This window comes from Coptis chinensis, chromosome 4 (genome assembly GCF_015680905.1).
Source record: "Coptis chinensis isolate HL-2020 chromosome 4, ASM1568090v1, whole genome shotgun sequence".
In the NCBI taxonomy this organism is placed as follows: Eukaryota; Viridiplantae; Streptophyta; class Magnoliopsida; order Ranunculales; family Ranunculaceae; genus Coptis; species Coptis chinensis.
This window is the reverse complement of record NC_141459.1, coordinates 1,872,624-1,890,125: the sequence shown is the minus strand read 5'-3', so window position 1 is coordinate 1,890,125 and position 17,502 is coordinate 1,872,624. Positions and strand designations below refer to the sequence as shown.

General features: G+C 35.6%; 2 protein-coding genes and 1 pseudogene across 2 annotated transcripts; all 3 read right to left on the bottom strand.

Moving 5' to 3' along the window:
- Positions 1 to 434: 434 nt before the first annotated feature.
- Positions 435 to 2,820, bottom strand: LOC147501114 (bifunctional aspartate aminotransferase and glutamate/aspartate-prephenate aminotransferase pseudogene; annotated as a pseudogene).
- Positions 2,421 to 11,609, bottom strand: LOC147501112 (uncharacterized). Its single transcript, XM_086606150.1, has 6 exons — positions 11,488 to 11,609; positions 9,881 to 9,933; positions 5,872 to 5,958; positions 5,673 to 5,808; positions 2,727 to 3,277; positions 2,421 to 2,640 (listed from the first exon to the last, which is right to left on the bottom strand). Exons 3-5 carry the CDS (start codon positions 5,896 to 5,898, stop codon positions 2,925 to 2,927), a joined length of 516 nt encoding a protein of 171 aa, XP_086462276.1. The 5' UTR covers positions 5,899 to 5,958; positions 9,881 to 9,933; positions 11,488 to 11,609; the 3' UTR covers positions 2,421 to 2,640; positions 2,727 to 2,924.
- Positions 7,125 to 7,592, bottom strand: LOC147501113 (uncharacterized). Its single transcript, XM_086603731.1, has one exon. It carries the CDS (start codon positions 7,590 to 7,592, stop codon positions 7,125 to 7,127), a length of 468 nt encoding a protein of 155 aa, XP_086459857.1.
- Positions 11,610 to 17,502: the final 5,893 nt, after the last annotated feature.

Genomic DNA, 17,502 nt, shown 5'->3' with positions numbered 1-17,502 from the left:
GCTTCTTCTCATTTATTATGATTTCTATATCAATTTATTTCTACTTCCATTAAATTGATTTCTTATATGATCGTCATTAACTTCAACAAGAAAGTACATGTGCTATTAAAATATGGGTAAAATTGTAACGTCGCCACTTATAAGTGCGTGAAAAAACAAACACTCCTACTACTTATAAGTACTTATAAGTAGCAAAAAACAAACAGGTTTTAGGACCTACTCATAAATACAATGGTGGTTATCGAAAAAAAAAAAGTGACCTAACAAAGTAACAAACATAGAAAAGCAGAGGCGGATCTAGGATCGCCACTCAAAGGGGCTGCTACAACTAATATGCACTACAATTTTTTTTTTTAGATGAATTATATACTATTATAACTAGTATCCCTCCCCTCTTGCCGTAAGTGGGCTGTGCCTACCGCCATATACAATTATTAAGAAATACAATTATTAAGAAATGTGTGGTTTAATATATTGCATATCCTACCAAAACAAACATATCCAAGTCCTAAAGCAAAGAACTTTAGCTTTTTGTGAAATACTACTAGCACTGAAGTAGCTTGATTTTGAATCTTTCCACAAGCTTGAACAAAATGTGTTGGACCAAAGAAGGTACCCAAGTCTCCAACGGTCATTACAAGCGTAGCCGAAAACCCACCCATTAATCAATGTTCTCTCCCACATTCCAGGCAAAGAAGCAAAAATCTAATATGAGTAGCTGGTGCATAAACGATATCTTCATAAATCTCATTTGATAACACTAATAGCCTAGGATGTTTCACGACTATTTTAGCAACCTCCTCCATAAGCTTTCTAGGATAAACAGATCCAGTTGGATTCGAATGCGAACATAGAATAAGTACCCTCGACTTCTCATTAAGTTTTGATTCTAAGACTTTAGGATCCAACAAAAAGTTATTATTCAAAGATGTTTCTACAATCACCGGATTTGCATAAGGCATTCTAGCCATTTCAGGATAACTAACATAAAACAGACCAAAAATTATAACATCATCACCATTTAACAAACATCAAACAATCCTTGAAGTACACTTTGTTTAGCACCATTACTAACTAAAATCTGATCAGGTGTATAACTAATACCATTCTCTTATTCAAGTTTATGACATATTGCTTTATGTAACTCAAAAGTACTAGCATAAGGAGTATATCTTGTATGCCCTTCACGTTTATATGTAAGATGTAATAGGTGGGTACACAACTGATGATACTCATTCTATACAGTTCTTAACACTTCTTATTCTTTTTCCTTGTAACTTTATTCTTTTAATCAATTACCTTTAAGCGAAAAAAAAATTGTATGCCCTTCACGTATCGCATTAATCCCCGCTTCAGCAATCACTAATGGGGTATCGAAATCGGGTTCTTCAGCTGCTAAATGGATAACAGGTACACCAGCTTGAACTAGTGCAGTAGCTTATCAGTTATCGTTACGGTTCTCGACGGTTTAACAGAATTCACTCTAGGACTCAAAATAGTGTTCATACTATTTTTTTTTTTTTATTTTTTTTATTTTTTTTGGAAGTTTGGGGGGGGGGGGCTGTAGCCCCGGTCAGCCAACCTGTTGATCCGCCCCTAAGAAAAGAAGCTTGGTAAGTCAACTTGAGACGTAATAAGAAGGATTTACATACCTTATGCTCACAAACAGAATTGCTTTATTTATCAGATCGTTGAACCAAAAACGACAATCGACAATCTTCGTAATGTCTCGGGCACGCCTGTTTGTTCTGTGTAAAACCTTAATAAGTGAACCTATATATCTATTCCTTCTCTGTTAGTAAAGACCCAATTGTAGTCCAAAACCACACAGTCTACAATTTCATTCTGAATTTGGAAACGTTGAGGCCCGACAAAGTCTATAATTTCAATTTGGAAACTTACAATTACAAGGTCACTCCCATTCGATTCCTACGGTGAAAATTACGACAAAAATAGAATAAAACACACATTTAAACTTTCCTAAGAATGATTCTAGCTGGGACTTGCCAATATCCAGTTCAGCCTCAGTTCAGGACTGATATTATTTGGTCCGGTTTGAGATTGTTCCTTCTTCAGAATATCCCGGACAACGCCGGTTCTTATTGGACAGCCAAAACGATTTAAATTAATTGTTCAGAAGAGACCATTCCCCTTGCACCTTTACTGGGCTCTTACTAATTTTATAGGTGCAATTCCAACAGGAACTTTCCACAGAATTTAAAGAAGCCACCTTTATTGATTCCCAAAATCCTGTAATCCACCTATTCCGATCCTTACCACGCGTGGTAGCATCACAAGTCACATTTGCTGTGCCCATGTTAAAGCAATTAAAAGCACACAAGGCTATAGGCTCATCCCCTGCTTATTCAATAAAAATCTAGGATTGGCACTAGCCTCTCATGAGCGTTTAAATTCATAGCTCTTGAACAACTCTTTATTTACAAATGTCACCTGATTCTACAACAAATTTAAACAAGAATTCCCCTATTATCTCCAAGAATGTATATACACGTAAGTTTCCATACATTCAGTTCAAGTAAATTGCAGCTGATTATTCCAGGACTCTAAGCCAAACTGGATTCCCTTAATAGTTATCTCAGCTGTCAGACATGAACATAGCCATCAAAGAGACCTTCTTTTCTGTTTACAGAAAAAAAAAATAAGGTTCAACAAACAAATCAAACAGAATTAAATATAAACACAATAAGAAGTTAAGGCTAACATACCACATCTTTTCTGGTGCAAATATTTGCCTGCGAACCCAGCAAACATCATAGCAAATGCAGCAAGGAGTACAATTCTTAACATAGGAGCCCACATGTGCCCCCAAAATGATGTAACACTGCGACTGGGAGCTGCAACAACCTTGTCTTCCTCTTGTAACAGTGGCTTTGTTTGTTTTCTCAACCCTGTCTTCTGATTTTCTATGTCAGCATTGGAATACCGTGCTTCCTTCTCTCTGCTCGAATGTTGACATTGTTAGCTGCGCTTTTGTTTCTTGAAAGGTCATACAATCCTTTCAAATACTTGAACTCACCCCAAACGCCCCCCAACTGTAACAGTCCAAGGAGAGCAAACACTCCAATGCCAATGCAGCCAGTCCACACTAATTTGTCAAACAACCCCTGTGTGTCACATGGAACTGTGGTGGTGTACAAAAAGGCCAGACCACCAATAAACATTGAGAGGGAGTTCCGATACTCTGTTATAACTGCAGTTACTCTGTTCATTAGATTCAATTCAACCTGGAAAAGTGGTAGAACCTCGGAGTTTTGCTCTGCAAAACAAACAAAATTCATAAAATAATACACCATAGTAGTAACAACAGATCATATACATAAACAAACCCAAACACAAAGATATAATCACAACAAACCCTAAACAATACTATATCTATATTGTAGGGCAAACTTTGTCATACTAGGCAAGCTGATTTTGAGAAGTATTTTTCCCGGACAAGCGTTTGGGAACACCATTGGTGCAGGGGAGAGTAAGAAATTTACATTTTAGTCCATTGACTGACAAGATTAGAAAAAAAAAAAGCCCATGGTTGGTCTGTAAGATTAGCAAGACAATAGAATGTGGCCCTATATGCGTTCATGTTATCATTTTTTTTTAACTTGTGTTATTCAATATAATCCAAAAGAGAGCGAGTGAAGTGATTTTGTTATTTGACAGAAGAGTTTTATTTGTTTTTTTAGATATAGATAAAAGTTTAGGTTTTTTAATTATGAGTTGGTTTAATATTTTTTATTTTTTTTAATTGTTTGTAACGAGTGGGGTAAGTATTGCCAAAGAGTTTAATAAGGAGTTGGGTTCTCGGGGATTGTGAGTGATTTTGTTATTTGGTAGAAAAGTTTTATTTGTTTTTTTTAGATATAGATAAAAGTTTAGGTTTTTTAATTGTGAGTTGGTTTAATGTTTTTTGTTTTTTTAATTGTTTGTAACGAGTGGGGTAAATATTGTCAAAGAGTTTAATAAGGAGTTGAGTTCTCGGGGATTGTCAGTGATTTTGTTATTTGACAGAAGAGTTTTATTTATTTTTTTAGATGTAGATAAAAGTTTGGGTTTTTTAATTGTGAGTTGGTTTAGTGTTTTTTATTTTTTTTTAATTGTTTGTAACGAGTGAGGTAAATATTTTCAAAGAGTTTAATAAAGAGTTGGGTTCTTGGGGATTGTGAGTGATTTTGTTATTTGGCAGAAGAGTTTTATTTGTTTTTGTAGATATAGATAAAAGTTTGCATTAGATTTTTTAATTGTAAGTTGGTTTTTATTTTTTGTTTTTTTTAATTGTTTATAACGAGTGGGAGTGGGGTAAGTATTGCCAAAAAGTTTAATAAGGAGTTGGGTTCTCGGGGATTGTGAGTGATTTTGTTATTTGACAGATGAGTTTTATTTGTTTTTTTAGATATAGATAAAATTTGAGTTTTTTAATTATGAGTTGGTTTAATGTTTTTTTTTTTAATTGTTTGTAACGATTTGGGTAAGTATTACCAAAGAGTTTAATAAGGAGTTGGGTTCTCAGGAATTGTGAGTGATTTTGTTATTTGGTAGAGGAGTTTTATTTGTTTTTTTAGAAATAGAAAAAAGTTTGGATTTTTTAATTGTGAATTGGTTTAGTATTTTTTTTTTAATTGTTTGTAACGAGTGGGAGTGGGGTAAGTATTGCCAAAGCGTTTAATAAGGAGTAGGGTTCTCGGGGATTGTGAGTGATTTTGTTATTTGGCAGATGAGTTTTATTTGTTTTTTTAGATATTGATAACAATTTGGGTTTTTTAATTGTGAGTTGGTTTAGTGTTGTTTTTTTTTTATTGTTTGTAACGAGTGGGTAAGTATTGTCAAAGAGTTTAATATAAGGAGTTGGGTTATCAAGTGTGTTTATTTTTTTTATTAAATATGGTTTGTTTATTTTTTGTCCTAAATAAGTGGCAACTAACTGAAATTTTTATTAGAAAGTTTATTGTTTTGTGACGATAATAGTGTGGCCTCTATTTTTTGTTTTTTTTTTGTGGCCCAAAACAACTGCTTAGGTTGCTTTGGCTCAGGGCCGGCACTGAAGGCAGAGTGGTTATAGCAAACTCAGTTCTCTCAAGAATATCTATTTATAGCATGAGCATACATAAATGGTTAGCTGAGGTGATAAAGCAAGGTGACCTTATACTAAGAAATTTTATTTGGCCTGGAAGCCCTAGCATGTACTGGAAAAAGAAATTTTATTTGGCCTTGAAGCCCTAGCACGTATTGGAAAAGCTGTGACAGTAAAATAGGTCACTTTTCATACGAAGGTCAAAAGGCAGGTTGGCGTTGAAGAAGCTAAGAGAGATAAACTTATCCTTTTTTATGAAGATGGCATGGTCCTTCCAAACCAAAGATCATAAATTCGCAGTTTTCATGAGAAAAAAATGTATAACTAGAGTGGGCAACTTGATTAACTATCACAAAAAATCCTCGATTTGAGCCACACAAACAGGGAACATAGGGGATGGAACACACATTAATCAGTGGAGAGAGGTGCATGGTGATTCAATCCAACAAAACGACTCAACTTATTTTTTGAGTCTATCAAAGAATGTAGAGCTAAGCTTAGTAAGCCATGCAACAACGAGAAAAGGAGCTCTCTAGTCCTAAGACAAGGAAATACGAAGATAGACTGTGTTAAGGCAAGTGTATACCTGAATGTTGCACAGCTCCTACAGCTGATCTTTGTTCAATTTTATTTTCTAATTCCTCTTCTAACTCATTGAATCTTCTTTCAAATTTCTTGTTAAATTTCCCTTCTAAATCGGCTTTCACGTGTTCATTCTGCTTCTGCAGATAGAAGTTTTAGAAAACATCAAATAAAACAAAGTGTACAAAAACATAAAAAGATACCTTAATTGCATCTTCTAATTCTTGCATCCGCCCCTCCAATTTTCAAAGCCGAGATCGCGCTACGTTGTACATTGTCGCCTATGAAAACTGAACAAGTATGAACCAAAGATAAAAAAGTGAAAAAAAATTAACAAAAACAAAATCTCATCATTATTCTTGAAAGAAAACTTTTGCCAAAAAATTGTTTAAACTGAACTACTTTCTTGAACCAAATCTCCATATCAAGAACAAAGCATAAGCCTAAAACCATTAATACTTGTCAAGAACATACTGAAAAGTGGGAAAGAGGAAAAGTTTCAAGAAGACTCACATTGCCCCACTATGTTTACGACGCGCAAGAGTAATAAGGATTCGTGTTTACGAGAAACGAGATATCGGCAACGGTAGTGTTTACTGTGTTATGACTGAAACTTGGGTATGGGGTTTTGGGCTTTTTGAGACACTGAGTTTTCTTACTAGGGGTGTGTTTGTTAAAATTTTACTAATGGAAAGGAAAGGAAATAAAGAAAGTGGTCCACTGTGGAAAGGAATGGAATGGAATGGAATGGAAAGAGTTTCAAATATGTGTCTGTTTGGTAAACTGTGGAAAAGAAAGTAAAACTGAGGAAAGGAATAATCCTGTTTGTTATGCAAAAGCTGTGGAAAGGAAAAGAAAGCTGGAAACATGAATACTTCATCAATATTACTTATCATTTTTCTCCAAACTACTTATCATTTTTCTCTAAAACTCATTACTCTCGGAAAAATAAAATAAAATACAAATGGCATGACCTTTTTCATTTTGCAGATATATATATGAAACTTGTAAATTAAAATGAATTTAGCATATAGAACAAAAAAAAAGACAAAAACTACCCTGTTTTAGGAGTATGAACATGGGTTAGTTTAATACTATTTAATGTTGATGTCTACTTACACTAAAAATCAAAATCAAAACGAAAGTGATGGTCTAATTTTTTTGCAATATGAGGCGTACGCTTCAATAACGCCTCAATGCTTCAGGAACGCCTCAACACACTGAAGCGTACGTTGCATAAGCGCCTTACTAAGGCCTCAAACGCCTTTTAAAACAATTCTATAGAATGCTGCAACATGATTATCTTATGCAACTTTTTGGAAATAACATAACTGAACTATTTTGATGGGAAATGCTGATTTATAATTCCATCACGAATTACATAAGAACTGCAGAATTTTTTTCCCTTGATCCACTGGGGCGAAATTTTTAACACTGATCACATGAGAAAATATTGTTAAAAGTGGCGCAAGATACGCTCAACAAATTCTGTTCTCTGTTTCTTGAGAACAGAAATGGAACCCCTTTGATGGTCTCTGAAAATTTTAATCTCAGAGAAGTACCTCAGATCTTCAAGACTAATATATTGTTGCTTCACCATCCGTGACGAGTTACCCACGCAGTCATGAATCCAAACGTAAGGGTGATACATGTCATCATAGCAGTATAGCAAGTTCTTCACCCCACCACCATCATCACTGTATTTGTTTGGCATGTAAGTCTTGTAAATGCTCTTGAACTTTAGCTTCTTGGATGATCCTGGCTTTAAGGTATGCCTCTTCTTCAATATTGATCCCACCCTTATCTGCAATTCTACTGTTCTATCAGTCAGTTTCCAGACTCTTGTGCCTAGTTGTGATTTCTGCGTACAGTCACGACATCCATTAAAACAGCCTCGAATCCATACAATGCTGGAGCCCGACATTTTCTTCTGTGGCCTAAATGACTGTTTAACTGATGCTAGCAAACCACAGCTAGTTGGGTAATATATCAGCACTTGTGAACCATGTATGAAAGCAACAAAACTTAAGATGAGAAGAGAAGAAGAAGGGTGTGGTGGCTTGAGCTGTCGCCTTTTTTTTTTTTTGAAGTGGTTCGCCCTCTTTTTTTTTGTTTCTTTTCCTTTCCGTGATTTTTTTAGGGGTAGGGCACGGACACAAAACCATTTCTGTTTCCCTAGTTTTGTTTCCATACGGAATGACCTTTTCCTTTCCATAGGACAAACAAACAGCCAAAAAACTATGGAAAAGGTGGACCACACCTATTTTCCTTTCCTTTCCATAGTCTTTCCTTCAGAACAAACGCACCAGACGTAGCCTTTTGAGAACTAATCCTTTATTATGTAATATTTTTATGAGTTACTACAGAGTTTTTTTGTGATTAGAAATGTGCCTATTTATACTCCTGTGTTATTTTATTTTAGGTAAATGATGTATAATATGGTCATATGAATAGTTTCAACCATGATTAAGCCCCACCAGTATAATTGTCAATATTATTGTGTATGAAGTGAATGCTACCTGGTTGCTACATGTTAATGTAACATATCTATTATTATAGTATTTGAGCAGTAAGCACTTGTAAATTTGCAGCATTGTGTATTTGAGTAGAAGCCTTAACTTTGCTTCTTGAAACTCCTTGCTGATGATCATGATACAGAGGCTGTGTCCTTTTGACAATTTTTACACTGAAATGGATGCGAGTGTTGCACAAAACGTTTTACTTCTTGTCTTATGTACATTCCATGATCAACTGTTCGAGTTGAGTACATGCACAGGGCGATAGTGCCTATGGTAAAATGAAAGTGATCAAGAAGTAGCCGGAACCAAATAATTTCTTAGACCAATAGAGAGGAATAGATTAACATGTTCTCTCTTTAAAAGGACAGTAAGCCTGTCAGTATTAGACTGTAACTGCAACAAAAAAAAAAAAACAATGGTTGTAACTTGTAAGAGAATACAAATGTTAACAACCACAGCAATGAAAAATGCTGCAATACTGACTCCCAAAAACTTCTTTATTTCTTTTTCTTAAATAAAATTATCTTGTTATCGGTGTGCAAGGAGACAAGGGTATTAATATGAGGAACTGCAACCACACTCAAACTTGATCTGATACCATTCTTTCCAACCCTTCTCATCATACCCCCAACCTCTGTATTGTGAAGAAACAAATCCTTATAACGCACTTTAAGTAACAATTCATCTTCGTATATATGCAGACCTTCCACACGTACGTGTCTTTCACAAAAACGTTGGACACCACAAAACATATACGGACGCCCGAGTGTGACAACATGCATGCATTCTGACCCAAACTTTATCTTCGTAGTCTTCTAGGATCCATATGACTATCTTCCCACACAATAAATCATCACATAAACACAAATGATTGTCCTTCTCCATGAGTTTCATCAAATGGTGTTCTTTTCTCAAACCGCATTGGCCTCCAGGGTGTGGCATAGTACACAATTCCTCACTATATATATTGAACGACACAATCGAATTTTTACAAGATGGATACAACCCATACACTTTCTTATATGAACTATCACAAACCCATCCAGTGCAAAGCTCCATTTACAATCGTAGGGGTTCTTTGACCAGAAGGAGGATGAGTGAATGTGGTAATCAATCTTGAGGATTTAGTTTTCAAGCTAAGTATTACAAACTCAAACAACTTACTTTTCTTAGACACAAAAAGAACTCTATATTCCAAAGCTGTTGGGTGAAAGAAAAACCCACATACGTGGTAGGTTGAACGCGGCGCAATCACAGATACTTGTTCTTGTGTTATAGGATTCCACAGATATAAAACATAATCAAACAATTTGAACATAAGAAACCCATTGTAGGAACCATGAAGTAGAGGCAGACGAACCTTCTGGTGACATGTGAGGTTTAAGTCAAACTTGAAACTTTTACTTACGACTTTCTTAGTCACTTCATCTGTGAAATTAAGACTAACTTCACTTCCAAAACTGTAGATTTCATTGCCTACATTAGTTGAATGATATTGAAAAGAAATTACAGGAGTAGCTCGACTGAGATGCATGTAAACAAAAGATGGTGTCCATGTTAATGCACGAAATGATGGACATGCATGTGCATAAATGAATAGAGTCTCGGCAGGAACTCTACTAAGGATATCGGTGATTATCTCATAAGGTAAATGTCTATCAAATGTCATGTTCAGAGCAAAGAGTCCATATACCTGGTCGCAAAGAAATGGAACCCATGATAGGCATGGACATATATCCATTAAACCTGCAATCAATAAAATCAAGTAGAATATTTAGGAGAAAGTCTGAACTATGAGTTAACAAAGACATCAACATCTATATGGTTAAAAAAGAAGACAGTGAAAAACACATAAAAAAATAATTGTTCTGAAAACAAATTTATGAGACCATTTTAATGCAAATAAAATAGTATGAAGAACGAGAAAGCTACATATGTTAGTACCAAACTCAGTAAGTTCATGCTACTGATTTTCTTGTAATTCTTTTCAGGTCAGGTCTTAAGTTCACCTTAATTCAGGTCAAGTACTAGTTTTTCTTTTTGGCATCGGTAGTTACTTCTGAAGTTTTCATTGACTACACATCTTGTACTCGGCTGTGATGAGACAAAATCACAAAACTCAGGACGAGTTTCATGAAGTGTGATGAGTTGCATCAAAATACGTGGTTACACTGCTTGTTTGAGTTTGAAACTTGGTGTGTATGCCAAAAGTGTACTGCATGTTTTATGGAAATAGGTATCAGACTTGAACTTTGAAGATAACCAGTGTATTTTAATCATATAAACCCCTATGAGACATTTTTCGTTACTAGGAAAAGAAAAGGAATCTGAAAACTCGATTATATTGGTTACTGAGAGCATTGAACAACTAGGTCCCCCTGCCCCCAAACCACCAAAAAACACACACACACACCCCACAGCTAACACTTAAGCTCCGGAAGTGCCTTCAAACACTTTTAATTTGAATAGTAGATTCTTTGCAAGGTACTCCTGAAGTCCTGATTCAATTCCTGTGAGGCCAGAAGTTATTCTAGATTTAATCCTCCAATTTTGTTGTGTAAGAATAATCCTTTTTGAAAACTCACCTTCTTAACAAGCCATGGTCCTAAAAGGTGCATTTAGTGCCAACTGCTAAGGGTTGATATACCTAGGATATAACCAACTCAAATTTTCTCACAGGTGCACTTCAGTTTTATTTTTTGAAACAAAAAATGGACTTCCTACGGCACAGAAACCACACTAGATAAAGCCTAATTTACCAATTGCTGAATCCTGTCATCCATTTCTTCTTCATGGCAACTTGGGAAGCTTAATGCATATTTATGAGTTATTTTAAAATAAACACTTGCAGTCTTTGCTCTTTAACACAAACCTTACATTCTCACTTGATTCCTCCACCTATAATCTCTCCAAGCTCTTCCACGCAACAACAAACACGACAAGACTAACACAACCCACCCTCTCTTAGTTTATTCAAACAATTTTTGCTCTTTTGTCCACCCAAGGAAACACATAACACTTCATCAAACACTTCCTGAAAAATAACTACCTGGGCTAAATGTTTCGAGTGAATGCTAACAAGCTAACACATATACATACATGCTTCATAAATTAATCACAAGAAATATGACCACTTATACACGCTTAAATTGCTTGTTGCAGTTGAGCATTGAACACCTAAACACATTTGTTTAAGTTTAGAAAACAATAAACAGAGAAGGCACAATTCAAAAACAGAACTAGTTAAAATCTCTACTATATAACACTAACACAAGAAAAGCAATGTCATAAAAAATGTACCCGGGTTGTTGGAGTCGAAGGTACTAAGATTTTACGGTTGAATCAGTTGGAACGGTTGGAGTAACGGTGCTTTATTCTCTTTGCTCTGCTTTTGGTTGTTGAAACGGTTGGCATACGACAAACGCAGAGAAAGCCGGCTTTTTGTCTGTGTAACTGGACCCATGCATGAGATATCATAAAAATATCGTCAACTTCATTTTAAAATAAAATATTACGCGCAAAATTGTCAAATGTCTTTATAGATGAGTTCATCCACGGAATTTGATGAAAAAAAACATAGAGCTTTGAATATCAATATCACAATTTGTTCATATATCATCGACTTGTGTATTTTGTAAAACTCACATAGACACAGTCACTGTTGGACTCTTGGTGATATAGTGGTTTTCAATTCAATTAATTTATGAGAGACTAAATATGTATACAACATACAATCGCAAAACAACAATAGACACGACGATATAGAAAGTACAAACGACGACAAATCACATATTTAGGCTTGCTAGATCTTCAGAGTAAATTATCTTCTCCTACTTTGAACAGTATTTGTAGCCCAAAGTGCTGGCCCATAAATCACAACATTCCCATCACCTTGAACAATCAAACGGTAGTTATTTCACACAATATCAGTACCACTTAAGATCACCAAGCTTTAAGAAAAAGAAATAAATAAGTTTTTGGGAATAATTTTTGCAGCTTTTTCTTTTCATTGCTGCGGTTGGTAACATTGGTATTCTCTTACTGGTTACAGTATTTTTCTTGTAGAAGTTATACATAGTATAATACTGACTGACTGACAGGCTTAATGTCTTTTTAAAGAGAAGCTATGTTAATCTATTGCACTCTCTAGTGTTACGTCTTGATCACTCTGGTTTTACCGTATGTACTCGAACAATTGATTAAGGAATAACGTACCTAAGACAAAACGTGAAAAGTTTTTGTGCAACATTGGCATCCATTTCAGTGTAAAATTCATCAAAATGGCACATATTTATGTTGACATATATTGAGTGCATGTCTTGAGCATTTTCTAATATATTAATAGAATTGGACATTCACATAAATTCGAGTTTATGGATAAATTGAAAATTTAACATGGTATCCGCTAAATGAGAGTGTTGACATATATTGAGTGTCCTCAGTCTCTTATAATATATTAATAAAATTGACCTTTCACATAAGTTCGAACTTATGGAAAAATTAGCAATTAAATTATTTATTGAGCGGCTGGGTGCATGACCTTTCACATAATAAGAGCATTAGCAGTTGCTAGAAATGGACGTCCTAAGATGATAGGAATGGAATCACATGCAACTTTTGTATCCAAAATAACAAAGTCTACAGGATAGAAAAAGTCTTCGACTTTTACAAAGACGTTTTCCACAATTCCATTTAGATACTTAATGGAACGATCGGCTAACTGTAGAGTCATGGTGGTAGGTTTAAGCTCATGAAGACCTAGTTGTTTAAATAAGTAATATGGAAGTAAGTTCACACTAGCTCCTAGGTCTAGTAGCGCAAGTAGCGCAGTAGCCGTATATTTGTCACCTAAGGTGCATGGAACCGCTTGGTCTACCCAGGGTCCTTGTATTTGACTATACCATTGTGTTCGGTGATGGATGGAAACTGTTCGGTGAGGAATGCTTGTTGAGGAACATTAGTTCTCCTTTTTGTGGTGCACATATCTTTCAAAAATTTTGCATGTTTTGACAATAGTTTTAAGGCATCGAGAAAAGGTAAGTTGATTGTCAAATTCGGAAAAGTTTCTCGAATTTCAACAAAATTCCATCAGGTTTATTCTTTGTCAAGCGTGCAGGAAAAGGTGCCTTAGGGCGGAATTTGGCAAAGGGGTCCACTTGCTTGTTTCCTAAATTCTGAGATGTTGACATTGTTGGATCTGGTGAATCCCCCGTAGGTTCATTATTGGAAATAGATTCATTGGAACCTTCGGATTCCTTTGGTTGATTATCTAGCATACGTATTTGATTGTCTACAGTTTTTCCAGGTCATAGAGTAGTGATTGCATGCACCTCACCTTGGTTGGGGGTACGGTGCTTGTACCAGGTGCATTGGTGAGTTCAAAGGTTGTGTTTGCTGGTTTAGGGTTTGGAACTTCTTGTCTAGGAAACACGCCTTTTTAACTTAAACAACAGTCATCTTCATTACCAAAAACAATTTACAAATGAAAATGCAAATAACCTTATCTCAACTGAAAATCTATATCACCTCAAGGGAAAACAAAACTTATCCTGAGATGCAACGCTTAACATGAAAACCACAAGCAAAGAACCGATCTTCTTCAACACTAAACTGTCAAGACTTATCAACTATGTTCATTTAATGAACACACCCGATAAGCAAACATGCAAATCGGGTCAAGACATTATAAAATCTTTGGTGTGAGTAGCTCTAAAAACAACATATACCTATACAAATATATACATAATCCATCGGCAGTTAGTTCCTCCACCGAAGCTCTTTAACTTTTAACGACTAATATAACATACTCAAGTACAATAATTAAAGGCGGTAGTTCCTCCCAATCGAGGCCTTAACTTCCCACTAACCACACAAACAAACTATAATGCATCATAAATAAGGCATGTAGTTCCTCCATCGAGGCGCCTTAGGTTCTAACTAAACAAATAACCAACCAAACATATTACCACTACTAAAAAAAGGGCTTATAAGCTCAGCTAAAAGGTGAGATGTTAGAGTTTTTATCTCGGTTTTCTAAGAAAAAACAACTGAGGTAAAATCCACTGAGGTAATAGAGTTCTACAAAACCGAGATAATAAGCTACTAAATTATCTCAGAAGTCTGACATCTTATCTAAATATATTATCTCGGTTTTCTAAATAAAATCGATATTATATAGAATAAAACCGAGATAAATTGTTGATTGAAACCAATTAGTATAGAAGAAAACTGAGATGTTTTTTTTATTGAAACCGAGATAATATCAAAAAATAACCGTGATAAATTATTTTGGAAAAGGAGATTGTTGGACAACCTTTTATCTCACCCTTTGTCATTTTTTGTTGGTATTGCTTATAACAATTAACCGTAAAAATAAAACCTGTCCCCAAACCACCACATTCCCTTTCATATTCATAAACATCAACACCAATTAACAAAAGCAACCCAACATAAATAAATTCTTTTGAAGAACTTATTTCATTAAGATAAGAAAGAACAATGTCGAACATGAACGTAACTTTCAAAAAGTACTAGTGATCAGTCAATTATTTATAGAAACTCAAATATTGTATCAATTACTATTCTTGAACTATAATAAGACATTTTTTTAACCTTTCTCTATATATGCGAGGAAAGGAGAGGATGGTTCTGCTGAATTTCCTACTCAAAAAAATTTGAGAATCCACAACTCCCAAGGTATATATATTCACGTGTCGGTCATCAACCGTGAAAAGTTATAGGCTCCAAGACTCTCTTCATCAACTTTAGTAGGTGGAGACGAATATCCAAGATGGTCCCGATCTATAAGAGAAACATCATTTCTAACAAACTCATCCTCTGTACTAACTTCGAAAGAATGACCAATGTTTATGCTCAATCCGGTTCCATCATCAGACAACCGGACTTATGCTAGAGGAGTCTTGGTCAATCTTTCCTTTGAAAATATATCCGACAGAAATCCCGGGGAATCGGTCATTGATGTCAATAAGAATATATCCACGCTTGGCAACCGAGGACTCAACTTGAGGTGCATCTTTAGTGGAGGCCCCTTTGAATGCAATTATTTGATTACTCAAGAATCATTACTATGTGTGTCCTTTGGAAGCTATATATCTCACCCCAATGAAGCTCACGGTAGGATAGATGTAGGGTCCTCACATTGCTTAGAAGTTACTTCTAAGCAATAGAACCACACAATAAGAGAGAATATAAACAAAAGAAGAATGGCAAAAAAAATGAAGGGTTGAACAAGTATAAAAATGTTGCAATAGTGACCTTACCAGAAACTTTGGCAAATTGTGTCCCGTTACTTACAGAATCTCCATCTTTCTTAAACCAATCGACCTAAGAGCTTAAAAACGTTGTTAATAAATAGACGCTTTTGTGCATTTAAAATAATATAATCGAGATAGGAATTTAGAAATAAAATTTGTCTTCACGTGGCGCGATGAGGCACCATTGACTCTCAGCTTGACTTTAAGTCATAGTTCAAAGTCAACAATATAGTTCACTAATTGCAATTCATGATGATTTAACTGTTAACACTTTATATAAGAGCCTAATCGTATTTGGAGAAAAGATGAGAGTCGATCGGACATTCGACTTGCTTGTTGGTGGTTGCCATACACTAGATAAGTCCCATATGCTCGCTAGGCGTCTTTGGAGTCCGGAAGTGGGTTGCAAACATACCCATATCCTTCGAAATCTGACTTCCATAATATGTTCCACTCATTTCGATTTCCACGATTCACCCTCAACTGGCAAACAAACATAAAAGAATCATTACAAAAATTGATAACAGAGTGAAGATCATAAACAGTGAAGAAAAACAGCTTTGTAACCATTTTGTCAGTTTCATTTTATTTTCCTTCTCTCTCTTTGTAAACAAGAAAATCACCTAATCTGGGGAACCTTTTGCTTTTCAGTCGCAAATGCCATGCTTATACCACACTCCCGTGGGCAAATATTCACCAATACTATATTAGCATCTCACATATAAAATAATGGAGTGTATATACATTTCTCCAAGATATTGCATTAATATAACTATCCCAGCATATTATATTATGTCACAATGCTTCCACGTATCGTATACATCTTTATTATAGCGTATTTGGAATATAATGTTTCCTAACATCTCAATATCGTCACGTGTCAAAAATACACAACATCAATGTCAAATCTTTCTTAGATAATGACAACCAAATTATACAAGCTTCCACAGCATTTTATTACTATATGTGTCCATATAATATACACATAAAGCGTAGCACAAATAAAGCGATCACGATCCACAATCAAAGCCCAATATATATATGTTTTACATTAATTACTCGTCAAATCTAAATTAGATAATGACCAAACCAAGTTATACAATCTCAACAATATTTTATTACTATATTTATCCATATAATCAAATACGTGAAAAACTGGAAAAAGTCAACATTCACAGTCAACAGTCAAAGTCAACGGTCAACAATCAAAGTCAACGGTCAAAGGTCAACACATCATGGTCACAGTCAAACTCAACATGTCATGGTCAAAGTCAAAGTCAACATGTCATGGTCAAAGGTCAAAGTCAACCGTCAAAGTCAACGGTCGATGGTCAAAGTCAAACTGTCATCGTCAAAGTCAAACTATCGTTTCCATATTCGACAGGTTCATGGTCATAGCCATGGTTCATGGCTAAGGGCAAAGGTGCATGGTTCATGGCTCATGGCTAAGGTCATGGTTGGGACCCAACCGCCAAAACCAAACCTTAAAACCCGAAAGTCTAAAACATTGAAGGACCCATTTAGATCTATTTTACGCCCCATGGGTGGCCCCAAGCAATATTATAAATTGGCCCAAAACGGTTAAGTGATCGGCCCAAAGGAAACTAATTAAACCTGGTCCAACACACAAATGGTTCGCCCATCAATTTAACCGAACGGGTCCACAAATTAAAACAAAACCGGCCCAAATAGCTAATAGAATTTGGCCCATACAACTAAAACAAAACTAGGGCCCAAAAACTTAAACATTTCGCCCAAGCAACAAATGAAATTAGGCCGCCCAAAGCTGAAACCCACCTGTGCCCAAGCCCAAGCCACAATGCTTCTTCCTCCACCCATTCTCTCCTCCACCACCACCAAAATCCGCCACCACAAACCTCCACACAACCCCCATTTCAACCAATCGGTTTTGATCCTCTTAGAAACTCATACCACTTTAATGAAAATGAAAACCCCCAATGTTAGTAAAACCAAACCTCACCAAACTAGATCGACCTTTCTTGCCGCCATTAATGGTCGGGCCTCAAGCTTTCCGGTGCCC

Excerpts from the sequence above, each read along its gene's own strand:
- LOC147501112 (XM_086606150.1), bottom strand. The coding sequence starts at position 5,898 with ATGCAAGAATTAGAAGATGCAATTAAG. Across the intron at positions 5,809-5,871 it reads AATTAGAAGATGCAATTAAG|AAGCAGAATGAACACGTGAA; the intron begins GTATCTTTTTAT and ends TTCTATCTGCAG. Across the intron at positions 3,278-5,672 it reads AGGAGCTGTGCAACATTCAG|AGCAAAACTCCGAGGTTCTA; the intron begins GTATACACTTGC and ends TTTGTTTTGCAG.
- LOC147501113 (XM_086603731.1), bottom strand. The coding sequence starts at position 7,592 with ATGTCGGGCTCCAGCATTGTATGGATTCGAGGCTGTTTTAATGGATGT.